Source organism: Barbus barbus, assembly GCF_936440315.1.
Source record: "Barbus barbus genome assembly, chromosome: 44".
Lineage (NCBI taxonomy): Eukaryota > Metazoa > Chordata > Actinopteri > Cypriniformes > Cyprinidae > Barbus > Barbus barbus.
In genome coordinates, this window is record NC_136722.1 from 14,824,991 (window position 1) to 14,847,828 (window position 22,838).

At 37.1% G+C, this 22,838-nt stretch overlaps 1 protein-coding gene across 1 annotated transcript in view; it reads right to left on the reverse strand.

The window, feature by feature from the left end:
• Positions 1-501: 501 nt before the first annotated feature.
• Positions 502-22,838, reverse strand: part of LOC306863192 (vasoactive intestinal polypeptide receptor-like) — an 83,207-nt gene continuing 60,870 nt past the window's right edge. Inside the window, exons 7-13 of the mRNA XM_079406414.1 lie at positions 21,509-21,662; positions 21,311-21,371; positions 21,122-21,194; positions 19,307-19,398; positions 14,872-15,001; positions 5,092-5,133; positions 502-2,640 (exon numbers count right to left, since the gene is read on the reverse strand). Of these exons, the coding sequence (XP_079262540.1) occupies positions 2,446-2,640; positions 5,092-5,133; positions 14,872-15,001; positions 19,307-19,398; positions 21,122-21,194; positions 21,311-21,371; positions 21,509-21,662 (747 nt within the window). The 3' untranslated portion in view covers positions 502-2,445. The remainder of the gene's footprint in view (positions 2,641-5,091; positions 5,134-14,871; positions 15,002-19,306; positions 19,399-21,121; positions 21,195-21,310; positions 21,372-21,508; positions 21,663-22,838) is intronic.

Below are 22,838 nucleotides of genomic sequence, written 5' to 3' on the forward strand. Positions count from 1 at the left end.
CCACATTAACTTGTCTATATTGGTTGATTCCTCATATTTTGCTGAACAGAAGAAACAATAGAGAAACCTATGTAGATAAGGAAACTTTCCTGTTTCCTGCAGGATCGACGCTGAGCTGGCACAATGGATTGGTACAATTATCTAGACAATTAAACCAAAGCTTCTAAAAGTAGAAAAATGTGTTTTGTTGTTAGCATTTGCTGCTATGCCCTTAATTTCATTCAGTGCTTACCAGAAGGCAAAAGCAGAACGGTTCTTCAAAGTAAGTCTGGGATTTGACAGGCTCGGAGTGGAAGCTGTGTATTTTAGTTGAGTGAAATTTATACAGCAAATAAATGATTTAGCTGAATCTCTCTGGGGAAACAGCACTGTGGCACACGGCTTATTCTTGGTTTTCTTTTAGGCAGATGGAAAATAGAAAGGATTTGATATGAGAGTGTCTGTTGTAACCCAATGGACAATCGGTTCTTGTGTGTTTAATTTCTGAACAATGTAAATGTACAGCTCAAGTTGTTTATTTAAAATTGTTGATCGTGAACATTCAAACAACAATGGAAAATGGTCCAAAATGTTACAAAAACACATACCATGTATCAAACTTATTTAAATGTATACAAAAAATATTCACGTGTACACATGACTAAAGAGTTTGGGTCATGCTTTTTGTGAATTTATTACTTGAAATGTACCGGATGTTGCCTGTGTAGCATGCGGCATGGACAAATATTACTCACTTTCACAGCACAGATACACAGTTAATATACACAACATCCAGTTCTTCTGCTGTGCACTTATATATTGCGTTTCACCCACATTAATATACAACAAAACAGCACGTTTCAAAACCAGACATATACAGCGCAACTCATTAAAATAGGCACCTTTTCCTATATGCTTTTATATAAAGTTCACAAAGTACTCTGCTAGCTAACTTGAAGTGATACTTGATCTTTTATACATTGAAAATTACAACATTTTAACATTTTTATAAGAATATACATTCTTTATCATGGTAGATTAGAGGTAATCCGGCTAATCACAAATTGAAATTAAAATACTGTATGCAGTGATTTGAGGCTTACATTTTTTTTTATTAAATATATTAATATAACCTTTGCAAGACATCCCAGCTGTGGCATTAAAATGAATTTGCTGTACATTCCCTTTATATATTCTATCAGATGTGACTGTACATAATTATTTTACACTCCACTGGAAACTGAAACCACAATCCAGACTGAACTACCTTTATGTGGTGCTGACCCAGTTCGAGTTGCTTTCTGCCACTTCACAGGCCTTGATCTGGCTGCAAGTCCATCTCAATGAGTAAAACTGTGAGACAAGAACATTGGTGTGACAGGGCGGCCTGCTTTTTCATTTCCCTTTAGCTTGAACATAAACACAAAAATCCTTCTAGTTGAACAAGCACTGCAAGTTACCACTGAAACCGAAGGATGTAAAATAAAATGTTGTCACAGTACAAAAGAAATGGTAAGTTTACAGCATTAGCATTACTGCAAAGACTTACAATACCCAAGTACCACTTCCATTGTTAAGTATAAATTGGTTGATGTATTATTCTTTAAGATAAATAATAAGCATTATCAAAGCCTATGGCAGTTATATCAAGCTCCAACAGCGCAGTCCTTGTCGTCATTGATCTCATAATTGATAGTTTGTTCTTTGCACAAAAGGATTTGACATTAGACCATAAAACCGTCAAGTCACAGCGATACGTGGCACAATGACACTCAAACAAGCATGCAAACTGAATGTTGACACACCGCTGGGATGACTGATCTGGAATGATAGTGCAGAGAAGGGCATTCGGCTTACAAACGTGCCTAAACACACACACACATACATACACAGAGATCTGAAAACATCATAAAAAAAAAATGAACATGTTTCGAAGAAACATCACATTTGGTCTCTACAGTGTATCTCCATATATTGGATATTCAACAATCCGCTTTTGGTTGCCTTTTTGTTTCTCTTTTTTTTTTTTTTTCATAAGCAAAATATATAAGAGCAGTCCAGGCAAAGAATCCCTAACCTCTTTTCCTGCAGCATATCATCAGTCCTTATTGATGATGCTGTTGCTTCTGTGTCCCTGCAGAGCCGAGTTGGCACAAAATGACGGCAAAACTACAATCTTGCTGCTCTCCAGAAGATCACTGTGGCTTTATTTACAGGTTTTATGTGTTGCAGAAGAAGATGATCGGTGCCTGTCCGATATTGTCATACAAGAACCTCATTGACGACTCCTATGGCAACAAATTGCGCTATTTTCAGCAAATGTAGGGTTTAGTAGCTCATCTCTCCAAAAATGTATAATACAGTCTGAAGTTCAGAACTGAATTTCACTAGAACACTTCCTGAACATCTTCATGTCCTCTCACGGTCTCATTCTGGTGACAACACCACATCATTTTAGATGCTAAGTTAGACTGTGATGGACGTCTCGTCTTGACATGCGGATGCGCGGCGAGTCTTGGGGCTGCTGCGAGTCAGCATGGAGATCTGCGTGCTGAAGTTGTTGCCATTGCTGCCCATGGATGGGTGCTGGTATTTGGTTTCAGGATCCAGAAACCTTTCGAGGTGCCATCGCCTCCATTTCCTCTTGATCTCAACTTGGACCTGAGAGAAGGACGAGATCCAATCTAATCAACTGGTGATGGATAACACGTTTTGTACGTTTTGTACAAAAACTCTACATTACATTAAAAGGATAGTTCGCCCCAAAATTTAAATCTGTCATTTATTACTCACCCTCATGTTGTTCCAAACCCATAAGACTTTTGTTCATCTTCTGAACACAAATTAAGATATTTTTGATGAAATCTGAGAGCTTTCTGACCCTAGACAGTAGTGCAACTGACCATGTCCATGTGACATTAGTTGTGGTACTCTTGTGAACGCGCGTCAAAGACTGCCACATAAAATACTTATTTCACTTCTGGTTATGTATCATATATATAACTGAGTATGTGACATAAAATCATTAATCAAAGAGAAGAAATTGTTGAATAAAGTCGTTATTTTTGTTTTCTTTGCACATAAATGATTTTCATAGCTTCACAAAATTACGGTTGAACCACTGTCACATCGACTATTTTAAGGATGTCCTTACTACCTTTCTGGGCCTTGAATGCGGTAGTTGCATTGCTGTCTATGCAGGGTCAGAAAGCTCTTGGATTTCATAAAAAATATCTTCATTTGTATTCTGTAGATGAAGTGGATGTAAAGGGTTTGGAACGACAAGAGGGTGAGTAATTAATGACAGAATTTCCATTTTTGGGTGAACTATCCCTTTAAGTAACTGTAAATAAGGAACATTAAAACGGTTGCAACTGGGTTTTGCACAACACAGGCTCATTGGAAATACTTGACCCTAGGCTACATTTCTGCAAAACCTTAAGTACGCATTGTATTTCGCTAAACAAATTTTTAGGTGACACATCCACATACTGTAAGGCACTGTAAATGTGGGTTTTAAAAAGCCCAGTGTCATGAAAACAAACAAACAAACAAACATGCTTTCTTTGCGAAATTATATTGTATTGCTTGTAACACATTTCACAGCACTTTGAAAGTGAAATCTCTACTGACTGGTGGTACATACTTTTTGGGATTCTGATTGGCTGCCAGTGTTTTTATTGTTGATCAGCTGGGAAAAAAAAAGTTTGAAAGTGATTCCAATGATACCATTCCTTTGTGTTGTTATTGTTCTGGTGGTGTTGTGAACTAAATTTGGACTGATTTTGGAAACTATATCTTTGTTATTTTTATAGCTATACTCTTTGGTGTGAATGGGCCTATCTAAACTTTGGTCTGCGCCAAACAAGCAGATGGAGACCCACATTTCAACAACAGAATGCTCAAGCATACCTGGTTCTTCTTGTCTGGTTCTTCAAGTGTGTAAACACCCTTGAATATGACTGCAGTAACATTTTATTATGTTGGTTGATGCACGTTTCAAAGCAGTTTGGAAATTAAATGTCTGGTAAGTGAGTCTTAATGATTAATGCTTAATGATTAATGCAAACATGAGATAAAATGCATTTGTGGAAACAACCATGCCATTGCTGCTTGCATCCAGTAGTATATTTACTAGTGTACTAGTCTTGCTAAGCACTAGCTCTACATTGCAAGTGCAATGATGTACCAGGTGAGTTATAGAGCAAGTTTACTACGTCAGAAAAGCCATAAATATGGAGTTGCTTGTGTGATGCAAACATCAAAATGTATTAAGTTTGCAAATTATGCATTGTTGTAAGTGTTTTAACATGGGAACATAGTATTGTGTAAGGAACTGCATGACAATAAGTCTTTATTAATCAATCATTTACCACTGCAATTATAATTTGTGTGAAAAGTAACAAAAGTTGTTGTTTTACTGCATAGTGTTCACTTGAAAAGTGCAGCTCCCCATTCTTTTGCAGTCTCCCTCAGAATATATCACAAGTTTGTAAAAAAGGCTGAGTATGTTTAAATTGGAAATACTAACATGCTGTCATTGAATGCTGGAAGACACATTCTGTATATGCTTATTTGATTTAACATTGTATGTAATACATATGTCTCTCTTATGTTGTTGTGGGGGGTGTTCAGGTTTTTTTTTTATGGGTTTTTTGTTTTGTTTTCTTTTATTTGTAAAAACAAATAAAAGAAAACAAAAAGTGCAGCGAATGTTTTGCACAAATGTAGTCACTTGATTCCAGTGAGCCTGGGTTATTTTTATTGTAAAACAGGATCATTTTACACATAGAAATCAGTTTGTGTACTAGTTCATCTGTGGTGCACAAACATGTCAAATTATTTGAATGCACCTGGAATAAAGTCTGCACCTGTGACCCTTTTATTTAATCTGTACAAGCAAAAAAGGCCCAAGGTGCTGTGAACATCAATGCATATCTCAAAGTAATATGCCTCCTCTGCCAGTATAGAGCCATTTGTAGCCTGTACGAGCTAGCAGAATTTAGCTAGAGAAATTGAATGAAACCAATTTAGGAAGTGGCTTCTGATCAGTTGTGACTGAGTGCACCTAAAGATTCTGTCTGTCTATCCGTCCATCCATCCATGTCTTACCTCTCCATTCAGGAAACAGTAGAGTACAGCAACCACAAAACCCTGTTAAAACAAGTGAAAGCAACTTACTGACATGTCACTGTAGGTACAAAGAAGGCATTACACGTGGGAATGACAATGTGCTAAATGCCTAGAGATTCCTACCGGACTGTCTATGACTGTGGCCTAAAAAGTATGGGTTGGTAAGTCCTGTAGCAGATATACTGTAAGAATATTTAACTAACGGGTGCAAACCCTTCCTGAATTCATGCCAGTCATTCTTAGCCAGACACTCTGGCTAAGAATGTTAAAATTGGGGCACTTTTTTGTCCCAATGGCTTATTTTTATTAAAACATTTTATTAACATACATTTTTTCATGAAGGTCACATTTAAAACTGTACTGAAAACTTTCTACCATGCTTCATTTTTTTCCTTTCCTTTTTTTAATTGATTTTGTTGCTTTACCCTTTTCCCAGACTCATCTTGTTAATATTCAGATTATAGGGAATTGTTTTCCCCCATAAATCATTTAAAAATAAATAATTTACATGGTTATCGTATCTAAATGGTTTAAATATAAATTCAAAAATACGACTTTCTGACTACAGTTGTGGCATCTGTTTTTTTTTTACTAAAGATTTTGAAAAGTTAATGCATTTATCTAATGAGGAGGGAAAACATCTAAATTATTGGTAACTTTTTACAGCACACTCTAAAAATGCTGGGTTAAAAAAATAACCCAACTTTAACCCAGCCGCTGGGTAACTATGGGATAGAACATAGGTTGTTTTGACCCAAGTGCTGGGTTTAACCATTTGACCCAGAATGCTGGGTTGTTTATTTGACCCAACCAGTGGGTCAGGTTAACTGTGGTGCTGGGTTAAACATTACCTAAACATTGGGTTATTTGTTGTCTCATTGCCTTGCTATCTTTATATTTACTAATATTATCAATAATAACAAATAATCAAAAAGGAATGTAAAATGATTATTTTTCTGTAATACAATTACACAACACCATAAAATGCAACTGTAAATATCAATTTAATGAGATTTCACATTTCTTTTTAAAACAATTTTTGAATGGGTGCTACTGTTACACATTACATCCAATCCCTACAGACACAAATAAAACAATGTTTTTTGTAGATCAGTTTCTTTAAAACACAAAACTTTGTAAACTAGGTACTGTAGATTCCTATTCTGTTGTCAACATTGCAGCATCATAACACTATGAAATTGATTATTGCCACATGAGAATCAGTCCAAACTCTGTGCCATTAAAACTAAGCCAAACAAAGAGACCTACAACAGACAATACATGTGACAAAATTAAAATGTTACAAGTGACCAGAAAAAAAAAACCCTCAAATACTTCACACATGAAGACTCATGTCCATCAATATGATATACTGCATGCTGGAGAAATTCCCAGGAAGGAAGATGTTAGTGTAGCTAACATAAAGCACAAAAAAGGACTTGAAAAAGATAAACAGCCTCAAGCAACAAGTCCGTTCCAATGGCATGGCCCGAAACAATGGCGAAGGTGTGGGATGCCGTTGTCTCGTCACCAAGGCACAAAATGTGCAGGAATGCGTCACCATGTTGGTCCTCACCTGTTAATTACACGACACTTAGTCTTACAACATAACTTACATTTTTACAGGTTGTAACATTTAAGGTGACTTAAATAAATAACGTTTAAGTGTATTTTATGGAAATCAGCCAAACCATCAGGGTTTTCCTGTGAACTAGGTCTGGTAAAGGTTGCTCAAACTAAATATTTATTGTGTTACTGATTTAGGTTTCTTTCTGCTAACTGGCACTTCTTGGTTGTCTACCTAAATTTCATCCAACCAACATGGCATAAATTATGGGGTTTTTAAAGCCCCCAATATATTATACATACACATATACACATATATATATATATATATATAAACAGTACTGTGCAAAAGTTTTAGGCCACTAGTATTTTAGCCAGCTAAAAAACAAAATGGTTTTAAGTCAGTTATTTCTATCTTTTGCTGTAGTGTGTCAGTAGGAAATATCAGTATACATTTCCAAACATTCATTTTGCCATTAATTGTAATAATCCAGTGAGATTTTTGTTTGCACAAAGAGTCTGAAAACAGCCAGTGCTCCACACAGATATCTGATCTCATCATTATCCAGTCTGTCTGGAATGACATGAAGAAACAGAACAAACTGAGACAGACTAAATTCCAAAGAACTGTGGCAACGTCTCCAAAATGCTTCAAGAAACCTTCCTGCAAAGCTTCCTGAAAACCTATGCACAAGTGCACCGAGGGCAAAAGCTGCTTGAAATGCAAAAGATTCTCGCACCAAATGTTGATTTAATTTAGTTAATAGAAGTTAATTGATAAAGAAAATCTATTTTTGACAGCATCCTCATTTTATAGCATTTTTTTCACAAGTGTCTAAAACGTTTAACACTACTGTAGCTTTGCAGGTAGGTTTCTTGAAGCATCTTGGAGATGTTCACACAGTTCTTTTGGATTTAGTCTGTCTCAGTTTCATCATGTCATCCCAGACAGACTGGATGATGATCAGATCAGATTTCTGAGTGGAGCACTGGCTGTTGTCAGACATTCACTGGATTATTACAATTAATGGCAAAATGAATGTTTGGAAATGTAAACTGATACTAAACCATAAGAATAATACAGTGCAAACTGTGAAACTGGTCTCACAATCAAAATGACACATTGAAACACATTTCCTGTGAAAATGTCTTAATTGCTTTAGCTTGGATCGGATTGGATTTAAATAGATTGGATCAGAAACAAATGACACAGGCAGACCATCCCTGCGTCCCGATGTGCATACTATCCACCCTATCTGCCCTAAATAGTACTGAAAATGATTAACATCACATAGAATTTAGGATGGATAGTATGCAATGGCATGGCTGAAGTGTGACTTAGTCAGCCTACATTAATGACTTCCTGAGATAAACAATGTAATTTATTAGGAATATGTAGATGTTAGTGATGTTCCCCATATCTTCAAGATGTGGGGCAGCTCCTGTAATATTGCCTTGACTATCGACAAAGACATCAGCTCTCAGCGATATCTCTGACTATCGTCAATACACTATATCGTCTATCTGCACAACCCCACTAACAATTTAACCATTTCAAATTTCTGTAAACAAAACCATAAAATCTAAATTATTTCTTACCATGACAAGTTTTTCTAGAAGCCTGGGGAACTCCTTCAAGATTTCTGAAATGCTTGTAGAACCATTGCTACAAATCCAATTCTCAAATGTTTTTGGGAGGCAAAACAGATTCTGTAAAATAAGGATGAAAAACTGTTAAAAGCTAGCAAAACCATACAGTATGCCAGCATGGAAATCCAGTGATCTGCCTATTATTCAATCAATCTCAAATGCAAATTATTATTTCTAACAGTAACATAAAGAACACTTTACATGGCCTCTCTAATTTACTCTTAACCTGGATAAACCTCTTGTGTTCTGATTAAAGCAACACAAGCATTCACTAAAATAGAGGAAGAGTAAAAGGACCTCAAACACCATGAGAGATTAAGTCTAACTTTACATACTGTAGCTAAGACAACATTACAGTTAAGTAACAATATTTAAGAATAATATTACATACCATTTAAGAATAAATTTACATACCAGTAATATCGTGGTTTAACGTTAAGGGTAGCTAATACAGCTAACGTTACCTGAGGAAAAAAAAGAGCACAAAAATGGAAGTTATTGTTAGATTCGGCACGTCGCAGACATTTACTTGGGGAAAAAAACAAAGATTAAAAGAAAAAAAACCTTAAAAGATCAATTTTAGTATGAAATGATCTAATTCTGACAAAACATTACAAAGCCACACAGAAATGTTACACAGACAGTAAGTTAACTGAACTTACCCCTGTATTTCTGACCTAACAGTAGTTCATACCTTTTCCATGAGGCATTAAAATAAGTATATACACTGAACAAAATTATAAATGCAACACTTTTGTTTTTGCCCCATTTTTCACAAGCTAAACTCAAAGATCTAAGACTTTTTCTATATACACAAAAGGCCTATTTCTCTCAAATATTGTTCACAAATCTGTCTAAATCTGTGTTAGTGAGCACTTCTCCTTTGCCGAGATAATCCATCCACCTCACAGGTGTGGTCATATCAAGATACTGATTAGACAGCATGATTATTGCACAGGTGTGCCTAAAGCCGGGCTCACACTGTGCGATTTTTAATAGTCTTTTGCGATTGTTGCTTGTCACACTGTACGAACATGATCCCCATGTCAGACTGTAGGATCTCAGTTGTCTTAATGTCAGACTGTACGATAGTCAAGACGCGACAAAAACGGACGTACTCAAGAAGACTTGTCCGGAGTTTTACGTCATCAAAACGTGACCCGCGTTCTCTCGCTATAATGGTAGCTAGCAAAAAACAGCAACGTGTAGCGTTAGTTTTATTAATTACATGCCTCGACGTTAAAAAAAAAAAAATTAAAGACGACGTGTGTGGAGTAAGTCATGGCTGGGCAAAAGAGGACTTTATGGACTTCCTGTCCTACAGAGCGAACTTGAGGTAATTTTTTTATTCGAGTTTAAACATCCTGCCCCTTAATAAATAAATTTTAAGTAAACTTTACTTTGTACATATATTGTTTTTACAAATAATGAATGGTTTGAAGTTGTCGCGCTAATTGCGTCATCAAGTTCAGTGCTCCTATTGGTTCTTGGTTTGACGGTCGTCGTAGGAGATGTCACACTGCAGGAAAGTGTCTGAAATGTTCTGACACTGCCAGAACTTAATCGGAGGAAAAAATTGATCGCAACGGCCATTAATCGGCTGTCGCTGAACATGTCAAACCAGCGATCTAGACAACCGATTTTAGCCTAGGATTATAGGAATCTTTTAGGATTTTAGGATTTTCAAAATTTGTCTCAGACGACCAAATCATGGCCAAAATCGCACAGTGTGAGCCGGGCTTTAGGCTGGCCACAATAAAAGGCCACTCTAAAATGTGCAGTTTCACAGTATTGGGGGGGGGGGGGTTGCTGCGTGAGGCAACCATCATTTGCCTCACGCAGTGCAACACATTTCCTTCGCATAGAGTTGATCAGGTTGTTGTTGATTGTGGCCTGTGGAATGTAGGTCCACTCCTCTTCAATAGCTGTGCGAAGTTGCCGGATATTGGCAGGAACTGTAACATGCTGTCGTATACGCCGATCCAGAGCATCCCAAAGATGCTCAATGGGTGACATGTCCGGTGAGTATGCTGGCCATGCAAGAACTGGGATGTTTTCAGCTTCCAGGAATTGTGTACAGATCCTTGCAACATGTGGCTGTGCATTATGCTGCAACATGAGGTGATGGTCGTGGATGAATGGCACAACAATGGGCCTCAGGATCTCGTCACGGTATCTCTGTGCATTCAAAATGGCATCAATAAATTGCACCTGTGTTCATTGTCCATAATATACACCTGCCCATACCATAACCCCACCGCCACCATGGGCCACTCGATCCACAACGTTGACATCAGCAAACCGCTCACCCACACAATGCCATAAGTCGACAAAAGTGTTGCGTTTATAAGTTTGTTCAGTTTAAAACTTTGCGCACGCAGGCACGCACACACACACTTATATATACACACATATACGTATATATATAAAACTTTTATATAACGATAAAGAGATTGTTGAGGACTTTTTCAACAAAACAATTTAGGCAGCTACTTCATTCACAGAATAACTCTAATGTTAACCCGCAGCGACAGATCAAATATATCACATTAACCGTGAAATCAGTGTGCTTGCCACAGCTTATTAAAAATTAGAGGTAAATAATCATATCATCATATTAATTTACCTTATAATCCTGCTTGCTGCGAGTTGCTTGACTGTCTGACGACGAGATGAGTGAAGAATCCAGAAAATTCAATGAAGAGGAAAAATAAACAAACCGGTTGGGTCAAAATAACCCAACAGGTGTTCAGTGGTGAAAGAACCCCTTGCAGTCCATTTGACCCAGCATGAGCAACCCAACTGTGTGTTTACAGTACCACAAACAACCCAGAATTATGACCCAGCACAATTAACCCAACAATGTGTTTACAGAAATAACCCAGCACTTTTAAGATAAGGTTCAATTTGTTAACATTACTTAACTAAATATATAACATTATATATATAAAAATATATAACTAACTAAAATAAAAAAAGATGAATAAATACTGCAACAAATGAATTTTCCATTGTTATTTAATGCTAGTTATAGCATTAAATAAGTGTATTTTCTAATCAAGCCCTATTAATGCAAAAAATAGTGAAAATATTGTTATTGTTCGTATTTAGGATACAAAAATGTGCTTGTTTATAATGTAAGACAAAGCAAGACAAAGGAGTCAACATTTTAATAAAAAATAAAAAAAGAAGTAATTTTTCACCAATTTCCTTTAAACACAATACGTTATTTTTCCAAGATGGCACCTCTGTGTTTGGCACAACCCTGCTGTTCTCCCCGTCTCTGCTGCTTTTAGTATTTATGTTTTTATTTATGTCTATTTTTATCACTGGCTGTAAAATGGTGTTGGTGTATGATTGCCAATCACTTATGGCCATTTGAGTGGCTTTTGAAACAGCCAGGAATTCGTCCCTCTCCACCGCCTACCTATTCCTACTTCCCTTCACATCAGTACGGGCATGTTACAGACTTGTCGTGGAAAAAGAAGCGTCGGAGAAAAAGAGGAAAGCGTGCTGGAGTTGCAGTTCGGCTGAGATCCTCTGCTGATTTGCTGTCTACCGGGCCTGGGATGATACTGTTGTCCCTGGCCCTGTCTCTCTGCGCTGCCTCTTTCCGCGTGTTCGTTGTGGTGGAGTAAATACTTCCAACCTTCGACTGATCCGGAGATCTACGCAACCCCAGGGAGAGGTGTCGCCATTTCACGTGGCTTTGATCAACGCGCGCTCTCTGGTAAATAAGACATTTATATTAAATTACTTTTTTACTCTGCACGCCCTGTGTATCACTGAAACTTGGATTAAACCTGGAGATTTAAGCCCATTCACTGAGCTGGTGCCTCAGGGCTGTAGCTTTTTTAATTCCCCTCGGTTATCTGGCCGTGGTGGGGGCTTGGCGACAGTGTTTAAAGACTCGTATCTCTGTCGCAGTCTATCAACTGGGACTCATAGTTGTTTTGAGGTTCTGCTGTTTCAACTTTCACTAGTGAACCCTGTGGTTTTTGCAGTCATATACCGATCACCTAACATAAATAAGGAATTTTTAAATGAATTTGTTCAATTTATGAGTGAAATTGTCACCAGTTATGATAGGATTTTAATACTGGGAGACTTTAACATCCATGTGTGTTGTGATTCCAAACCACTATCCAAAGACTTTCTTAGATTACTTGATTCTTTTGACTTTGTGCAATGGGTATCTGGACCTACTCATGCTCAAGGACATACTTTGGACTTGATTTTATCTCGTGGCGTGTCAGTGCTGGATATAAAAATTGAGGACGCTGGCATATCCGATCATCTGCCCATATTGTTCTCCGTGTCTCTTGATGGAAATAGTCCAAGTCAATCATCATTGCCACGCTGGACTCGTATATTTACAGACTGCTCAAGTAAAGAATTTTCTTCTAAGTATGAATTATTAGGTGCTACTCAGGATATGAACACTCTAACTGGTCACCTGGATGTTAATGAGCATCTTAGTATTTTCACCAATAATTGCTCCAATATCTTAAACACTATTGCTCCATTAAAGATGAAAAAACATAAACATAATCCAATACCTTGGCATAATGATACCACTCGTTCTCTTGTGCAGACTTGTAGAAGGGCGGACTGTAAGTGGAAAAAAGATAGGCTACAAGTCTCATATGAAATCTTACGGGACTCTCTCTCTGCCTTTCAGCGAGCTGCCAAGGATGCAAAGTGTAGATACTTTTCAGAGTTAATCACACAAAACAGCCATAAACTAAATATTTTATTTTCCACTATTGAGTCTGCACTCCATCCAGCTGTCAACATTTTTCCTGAGGTATCTGTCTCTCTGTGTGAGAATTTTGCTAATTATTTTAATGATAAGATCTCTCAAATCATGTCTGCTGTATCAATGTCGTCATATGAATTGGTTGATGTTCTATACTCTGGTTCTACTTGGTCTCTTTTCGAGTTTGTTAATCTGAACACCTTAATCAAAACTCTGTCTAGCCTGAAACCCACAATGTGTCCTCTGGACTTTTTTCCAACACGTTTTCTTGGACTGATCACTGACACTGTCGGTCCTGATTTGTTGTCTATTATCAATAAATGTCTCCAAAATGGGACTGTCCCCCATGACTTCAAACTTGCCACAGTGCGACCACATCTTAAAAAAACAAATTTGGACTCGACATTGCCAGCTAATTTTCGTCCGATTTCAAATTTGCCTTTTTTATCAAAAATATTAGAGAAAATGGTCTCAAATCAACTTTCTCACAATTCTATTTCTGAAAAATTTCAGTCTGGTTTTAAATCCTGCCACAGCACTGAGTCTGATAATCTTAAGAGTTCTAAATGACGTCATGTTGACTACGGATTCTGGCCAGTTTACAGCTCTGGTTTTGTTAGACCTTAGCTCTGCCTTTGATCTGGTCAACCATGATATTCTTATATCTCGTCTTGAGGCATGTGTTGGTTTACGGGGCACAGTATTACAGTGGTTTAGGTCATATCTTACCAATAGGAGATATGTCATCAACACTGGGCATCATTTCTCCTCTGAGATGCATTTAAGATCTGGTGTACCTCAAGGATCAATTATTGGTCTGGTATTGTTCTCACTTTATATTCTTCCTTTAGGGTTTATTCTTAACAAGCATGGGGTCTCCTTCCATCTATATGGAGATGACACCCAAATTTACATCCCCTTAAAGCGTAGCAATAAGCATGCCATTAAGCCCATTTTGGATTGCCTGGAAGAACTGAAACTTTGGCTTGCAACAAATTTTTTATGCCTCAATGAGAGTAAAACTGAATTCATTATGTTTGGTCCCAATGATCAAAGTGTACGTGATGTCCAACTTGGGTGTTTGGTTCGACAATAACCTCAAATTTGATAAGCAGATAAGTTCCGTTGTTAAGTCCTGTTTCTATTATATCCTGCTTCTCTCCAAAGTGAAATCGTTTCTATCATTAAAGAAGCTTGAAATCGCAATACACGCATTTGTTACATCTAGGCTTGACTACTGTAATTCTCTGTACATTGGTGTTCCTCAGTCCTGTGTTTTTTTTTTTTCCTCTCTCTCTGTTGTTGTGTATTAATTTGCCTATCGTTTGTATGTTGTAAAACACTTTGGTCAACTCCGGTTGTTTTTAAACTGTGCTATATAAATAAAATTTGTATTGTATTGTCATTTGCAAAGTGGTGGAAATGTCCACATGACCTTAAATTAAATTGAATAAATTAGTGAGAATGTGAAAAGTGTTTATAACAGAGTTTATTTTCTAAACATCCACAGGGCAAAAGTGGCCACAGTTGAAGGAACACACAATTATGCTATTAAAAAACCAATGGCCAATAGCTAAAGTGTGCAAGACAGAGATTCTCTATGGAGACTGTTTGAGGAGCCCTGAGGCTCTGATGTTAACCCAGACATCATTAAACTATTCTGCTATCTGAACAACAGTGCTACGATTATCCTGAGAGCATTTTCTGTCACTGGCGACTATTTATATTTGGGCTCTATTTTTTGTTTTCACAGCTAGTGTGAGTGATTAAATTCTGAAACGTACCTGAAATGACCCAAGAATGAGGTCAAACACGAGCCTGAGCTCAGTTTTTATGTTCTCAGGAATGAAAGCGAATATGATGAAGTTTATCCCAAAGAGTGGAATCAACAAAAGTGTGGATTTTGCCAGCCTCCTATAGAAAAGAAGAAGAAAAAACATAAACAGCTTTATGGGATGCTTTCCTGTCAGTCATAACCTGCACACAGCGCAGGGCAGAGAATGATATCATTACTAGGTGATATCAAAAAGCATGTTACTGGAATAACAACATTAGTGATGCTGGGTAGAAAATTGCAGGTGCTTAAGAATTGAGTCTTGTTTTGTGCAAACTGCACAGCGGAGAGCTACTTAAGGACAAAGGACATTAAATCATCCGAACAGGGGCGGAGAGAGCCAGTGACATTTTAGATGATGATATTGCAGTGCAATGGGTTCTCGCTCGCTGCTGGAGAGGCCAGATAAAATGTTCCCCTATTTTATGCCTATATTAAATTACATAAGCTAAAATGTTTATCATGTACCTCCAGTCCTCATCCTACCAAAAAGACCAGAATAATTGGTCTACAGGTGCATCTCAATAAATTAGAATGTCGTGGAAAAGTTCAATTATTTCAGTAATTCAACTCAAATTGTGAAACTTGTGTATTAAATTCAGTGCACACAGACTTAAGTAGTTTAAGTCTTTGGCTCTATTAATTGTGATGATTTAGGCTCACGTTTAACAAAAACCCACCAATTCACTATCTCAACAAATTAGAATACTTCATAAGACCAATAAAAAAAAACATTTTTAGTGAATTGTTGGCCTTCTGGAAAGTATGTTCATTTACTGTATATGTACTCAGTACTTGGTAGGGGCTCCTTTTGCTTTAATTACTGCCTCAGTTCGGCGTGGCATGGAGTTGATCAGGTTGTGGCACTGCTTAGGTGGTATGGAAGCCCAGGTTGCTTTGATAGCAGCCTTCAGGTCATCTGCATTGTTGGGTCTGGAGTCTCTCATCTTCCTCTTGACAATACAGGTTAGGCGAGTTTGCTGGCCAATCAAGCACTGTAACACCATGGTCATTGAACCAGCTTTTGGTACCTTTGGCAGTGTGGGTAAGTGCCAAGTCCTGCTGGAAAATGAAATCAGCATCTCCATAAAGCTTGTCAGCAGAAGGAAGCATGACGTGCTCTAAAATTTCCTGGTAGATGGCTGCGTTGACTGTGGACTTCAGAAAACACAGTGGACCAACACCAGCAGATGATATCCCAGCCCAAATCATCACTGACTGTGGAAACTTCACACTGGACTTCTAGCAACATGGATTCTGTGCCTCTCCACTCTTCCTCCAGACTCTGGGACCTTGATTTCCAAATGAAATGAAAAATTTACTTTCATCTGAAAAGAGGACTTTGGACCACTGAGCAACAGTCCAGTTCTTTTTCTCCATAGCCCAGGTAAGACGCTTCTGACGTTGTCTCTGGTTCAGAAGTGACTTGGTAGCCCTTTTCCTGAAGACGTCTGAGCGTGGTGACTCTTAATGCACTGACTCCAGCTTCAGTCCACTCCTTGTGAAGCTCTCACAAGTGCTTGAATCAGCTTTGCTTGACAGTATTCTCAAGCTTGCAGTCATCCCTGTTGCTTGTGCACCTTTTCCTACCCAAATTCTTCCAGTCAACTTTGCATTTAATATGCTTTGATACAGCACTCTGTAAACAGCCACACCTTTCAGTAATGACCCTCTGTGACTTACCCTCTTTGTGGAGGGCGTCAATGTTCGTCTTCTGGATCACTGCCAAGTCAGCAGTCTTCTCCATTATTGTGGTTTCAAAGAACAAGAGATACCCAGAATTTATACTGTAGGGATGGTCATTAATTGAAACTCAAATGTAAATATTTTAATATTTTGAGATACTGATTTTTGATTTTCATTACCTGTAAGCTCTAATCATCAAAATAAAATAAAAATAAAAAACTTTTGAAATGTTTTACTTTACATGCAATGAATCTAAAATATATGAAAGTTTCACTTTTTGAAATAACTTACAAGAAAAAAAACGCACTTTTTCACGACATTCTAATTTGAGATGCACCTGTATAGCAGAAGTTGTGATTTAGATGCTGGTGTCCCTGTCAGACTTCATAACTATCTTAACCAACAAGAATCCTTTGGCCAACCTGATTTAATTTTCTGCTGGTTTTGCTGATTAGCCAAAGGCTGGTCTACCGACTAGACCAGAACTTTCAAGCTTTAACCAATTTGGACCAACATTTAAATGGAAAGTTCACCCAAAAACGAAAAATCAACCTTTCTTTCTTTCACCCATGAAAGATGTATAAGTAACTTACTTTCTGTTCTTTTCCATGTTAATTACAATTAATGTAAACTTCAAGCTTCAAAAAGAATGCAAAAAAGTATTATAATAAAGTATATTATAATGAAAAGTGACCTTTTCAACGTCATTGCGTATTACGTGACGTCATGAACGCGCATCACAGAACAGAGCAAGGCGAGCATTTGTGCTTATAAAACTTAAACTTTTTTATTTATTTTTGAAATGACCGATCGTGAAATGTTTTCATCAAAAACCTTAATTTCTTTTCGACTGAAGAAAGAAAGACATGGACATCTTGGATGACATTATCAGCAAAAGTTTTTTTAAAAGTGAACTAATCCTTTAAGCCTCTTATTAAGAAACCACAACTAGATTCTAATGAACTGGCAAATTATAGACCCATTTCAAATCTTCCGTTTATGTCTAAAATTTTAGAAAAAGTGGTCTGCTCAATTGTGCTGCTTCTTGCAAAAAATGATCTCTATGAAGAATTTCAGTCAGGTTTCAGGCCTCACCATAGTACAGAAACTGCACTTGTTAAAATTACAAATGACTTGCTTCTTGCTTCAGACCAAGGCTGCATCTCATTGCTAGTATTACTTGATCTTAGTGCTGCGTTCGACACTATAGACCATGACATACTCATAGATCGATTACAAAACTATACTGGTATTCGAGGGCAGGTTTTAAGATGGTTTAGATCCTACCTGTCCGATCGCTACCACTTTGTTCATTTAAATGGAGAGTCATCTCAATTATCACCAGTAAAGTATGGAGTACCACAAGGATCTGTCCTAGGTCCTCTGCTATTTTCAATATACATGTTGCCTCTTGGTAATATTATTAGAAAATACGGGGTTAGTTTTCATTGTTATGCTGATGATACTCAACTATATAAGATCAACAAGACCAGATGAAACTTCTAATCTATCTAAGCTAATAAAAAACAGTACACAGAATCTCTTGGATTACAATTTACAACTAGACGGATGCACTGTTACGTCCTCTAAAGTAAAAAATCTGGGTGTTATATTAGACAGCAACTTGTCCTTTGAAAATTTCCCATGTTACAAAAACAGCATTCTTCCATCTTAGAAACATTGCCAAGCTTCGAAACATGCTACCTGTTTCTGATGCAGAAAAGCTAGTTCATGCATTCATGACCTCTAGACTGGACTATTGTAATGCACTGCTAGCTGGTTGTCCTGCATCTTCAATAAACAAGCTACAGATAGTCCAAAATGCAGCGGCTAGAGTTCTTACCAGGTCAAGAAAATATGATCATATTACCCCAATTTTACAGTCTCTGCACTGGCTACCTATTCAGTTCCGTATCATTTACAAAATATTATTACTTGCCTATAAGGCCCTAAATGGTTTAGCTCCTGCGTACCTAACTTGTCTTCTACCACGCTACAATCCAACCCGCACCCTAAGGTCGCAAAACTCTGGACTTTTGGTAGTACCCAGGATAGCAAAGTCCACTAAAGGAGGTAGAGCTTTTTCACATTTGGCTCCCAAACTCTGGAATAGCCTTCCTGATAACATTCGGGGTTCAGACACACTCTCTCTGTTTCAATCTAGATTAAAGACACATCTCTTTAGCCAAACATTTACACAATGCATCTTATAATCTTGTACTGCAGTTATATCTGATCAAATGTACATTATTATTATTCTTTAGCTTGGGTTGAACAAATCATTTTTGCTTAGATTTAACAGCAACTACGCTAATTATGTCTCTATTTGTTTCTCTGGGATTAACATCCCGTGGTAACTAGGAATGACAGAAGCTTCAGTCTGGATCCAACCCTTAAATGATCTGAGATGGCCGAACACCTGAGAAAAGATAATGCCAACCCCTCAGAGGACCTCAGAGGATGCCAATGCTCAGACAACATACAGAATTACCAAATTTTGCCATAAGTTAAATATATTAAGGTTCTGCAATATATGAATATATTGTGGAAACTTAATTTCCCCTAGAGCTGCTTTGCAACGATTTGTATCGTAAAAAGCGCTATACAAATAAACTTGAACTTGAACTTAAAGAGAACAAATTACAGAATTAATCTTATTTGAATGCAAAAATCCGTTTGAATGGGGTCCAAATACTTACGAATATTGGTTTGATTCATTTCTCCCAATGTCAGGACAGTTGATCTTCTGCCGCAGTATCCGAATGATACAAATGAAGAGGATAAAGTTCATCTGTTTTTGGTGGCAAACAACAAAATAGCAGGTGTTTTTATTTCAAAGAGCTTCATGTCATGAATCCGCACAAATTACTGAAATCACTGAGGGATCATAAAGCCAGTGGTTCCAAAGCGCAGTGTTTATAAGTCTCAGAGAAAGCAGGGACTGGCGTCTATTAGCAAAAGTCCAGAACAAAACTACCTCCTTAAGACGGCAGCGAGGCAGACAACATTATCTCTAAGTAGACGAGATGGACTGTGTTAAGACTGTTTACTTTCTGACTAGCAAAAACAAACATTAACTGCAGTTGCATTAAGCATGTCGGAGTGTGGGAGGACGAGAAGCGTTTCAGTTTTCTGGCCTACCACAGAAAATCCCCAACACCATAAATGTATATGCATACACATTCCACTAGACTAGCAGATTTTCTCTCTGTCATTCTCTCTCTCTCAAGTGCATCTTTCTTTCCTTTAAATCTCTCAAAAGAAAAGCCATGAAGAGCTTGTAAGGGTGTTTTTCACATCTTTCAGCCCTTATTGATATATCATGTATAATATAAAGCCCTAGAGAGATAACATTGCCTGGCACATTAGTCAACAGGTTTGTGTGTTACTGACATCTTAACACTCAGCACTACGCAAATCCTTATATTCTAGGCTAAGGGTATAAACAAGCAGCCAAAACACAAAGTGAAACTCATGAGAAGTTTTCAGAATAATTATTAGGAGCTTGCTCACAGATGTATATGTGTCTAATAATGTTGTGTTAACTTAAAGATTTAAATTTTATTATTTTTATTTTTTTTTTATTGGAGGGGAAATTATATTGTTTATGTAGAGCAGCCCTAATAAAGATAATGAAAATTGGCTTTTCCTTTAGGGGAAAACAAAAATAGACACATATACACATATAAAATACTAAAGAATAAAAATTATTCAGAAATATTTTTAAAAATATATTTAAAAATATTACCAACATAAAAAGGAGAAAGCACTAAAATGTATATAAAATCTAAAAGAATGAACATGTATAAAAATATATAGAAAAACAAAAAATAAATGCATTTATTTTTTTTATAAAGCACTAAAATACATAAAACATGCACTAACGATACATAAAATTGATATATAATAACAATCTAAAAAACATTTGTATAACTATAATAAAACAAACATAAGAGAAAGAACTAAAATATATATAAAATATGAAATTATAATATACTAAAGAATGAAAATATTTTTTAAAATATTTTTTTTTATAAAATGCAATATTTTTATTTAAAAATATATTATTTATATAAAGAATAAATAAAAAGAAAGCACTAAATATATAATATATAATGAATTGGTGTGTGTATATATTGTGTTCATTGTAAAAGGCATACTGTATGCACAAGGGACACAGTGTATTTTAGGTATTGTAACTTTAATGTTTATGCTAGCAGTCAGTGAAGATGGATGAGATGTGTCCTAAAGTTGAAAGTATTGCCAGGAAAGGCCAGACTTAATTGGGACTGCTGCAATTTATTTAACAAATAACTGACATAATAACTAAGACATTTCTCAGAAAAAAAATAAGGAATAAATTACATCAATTCTTCACAGGTTAGACAGGGCAACCTAGTCAGGCATACTAAGTGTAACCATGCGTGACAGAAATCATAATGTACAATAACAACTTTCTATAATCATAGTAATGGTGACATATCAGATACTCTAGGAGTGAAAGGACATCTCACCAGAATTGAAGCTAATATTGGGGTTTTGATAATCCACCAGAATGGGTCGGAATTTTCAATTATATCCCAGCATCTGGAAAAAATGACAAATAAATGCCGTGTATACATTTTTGCTTGCAATGACTAAGTATTTATGTTTTGATTTTTACATAAAATCATTGAAGGCTTTGACTGATGCATTTATCTTACCCGACATCATTGAAGTAAGCTTTGGCAAAGCTCCAAGACATGATGAAAATCATTGGACCTCCTGTAGTGAGGTGAAATGAGAGTGTATTTCAGTCAATACATCAGCAGCTGCTGTTTTACATGGCTCACTGACATAATCATTATGTCAAAGGTTAACAAAAGCAGGTTAATAAAGAAACATGCACATTTGACACCTACCCCAACCAATCAGAATGTACCACCAGAAGTACTTCCTCTCTGAGAAGAAGGAGACGGCTAACAGAGCATGAAGATACAGACCTTCGACTAGCAGCCAGAAGAAGCTTGCCATAATGCAATACTGGAAAAAGACAATCACAGCTTTGCAGCCAACCTGAAATTCAGAGACGGAGGAAATGAGAATGGCTTTGAGAATTCATTCCCACCCTTGAGTGCTCTGAGAAGTAGGGACATCCTGACATTTACCACATTGATAAAAACAAATTGTAAAACGCTGCAGTGCAACCACTGTATATGCAAATGTTTTCCACACAAGCGAAAACCGTTTTGAATATAGCTGCAACAATGATGATTTCGGATATCTCAGTGGTTCCCAACCCTGGTCCTGGAGGCTTCCCAACACTGCACGTTTTTTGCATGTTTCCTTAATCAAACACACCTGATTCAGGTCATCAGCTCATTTGTAGTGACTTCAAGACAGGGGCTGCATCCGAAAACTTAGGCAGGTGACTTGCTGCCTTATGAGGCAATGACTTTGCAGGCAGTGTTTTCGCACGGAGGCACCTCACAAAACTGATTTAGGACAGGCTTCTGAGGCAGTGTAAGAGTTTAATGATCTACAACAAAATAGAACGAGTTTTGGTGATAACTAAATGAATATTTAATCACTATAATACTAATTTCTCGCTATAAATAACATCAAAAGTGCAAAAAGTTAATCAGAAATATACATTTGCACACAAACTAACCACCAAACGCAACTTTCAGACGCCATCTTTATTTTTGTAGCTCAACCATCACGGAATGGAACGCACAGGATTGTGGGATATCAAAGGCAGCGAAGGATACATCTATGCTGCCTTCAAAAATCAATCAGATGAAGGTATCTCATGAGACAGGAAGTGAAGCTAACTTTGGATTCGGACGTGCCTTGATGCCTTCCTACCTTGGAATGTGTCCTTCAAAGGCAGCATTTTTCAGTTTTCGGATGCAGCCAGGGATAGGCAACGTTGGTCCTGGAGTGCCGCTGTCCTGCAGAGTTTAGCTCCAACCCTAATCAAACACACCTGAACAAGCTAATCAAGGTCTTCAGAATTACTAGAGCTGTATCCGAAATCACCCCCTATACCCTCATTCACTATTCCCTACATTAGTCCACTCATATAGTTCACTTGAAGGAGTGAATGAAAACGAGTGAGTGAATTCGGACACTGAAGAACTGCCGCTTTTGCATAGTTTGCTTCCTGTTAAATAATCATTCGAAACGGGCATCTCCAATAGTAAGATTGAAGGATTTATCTTGAACTCTGTCATGGAAATTATGTATAAA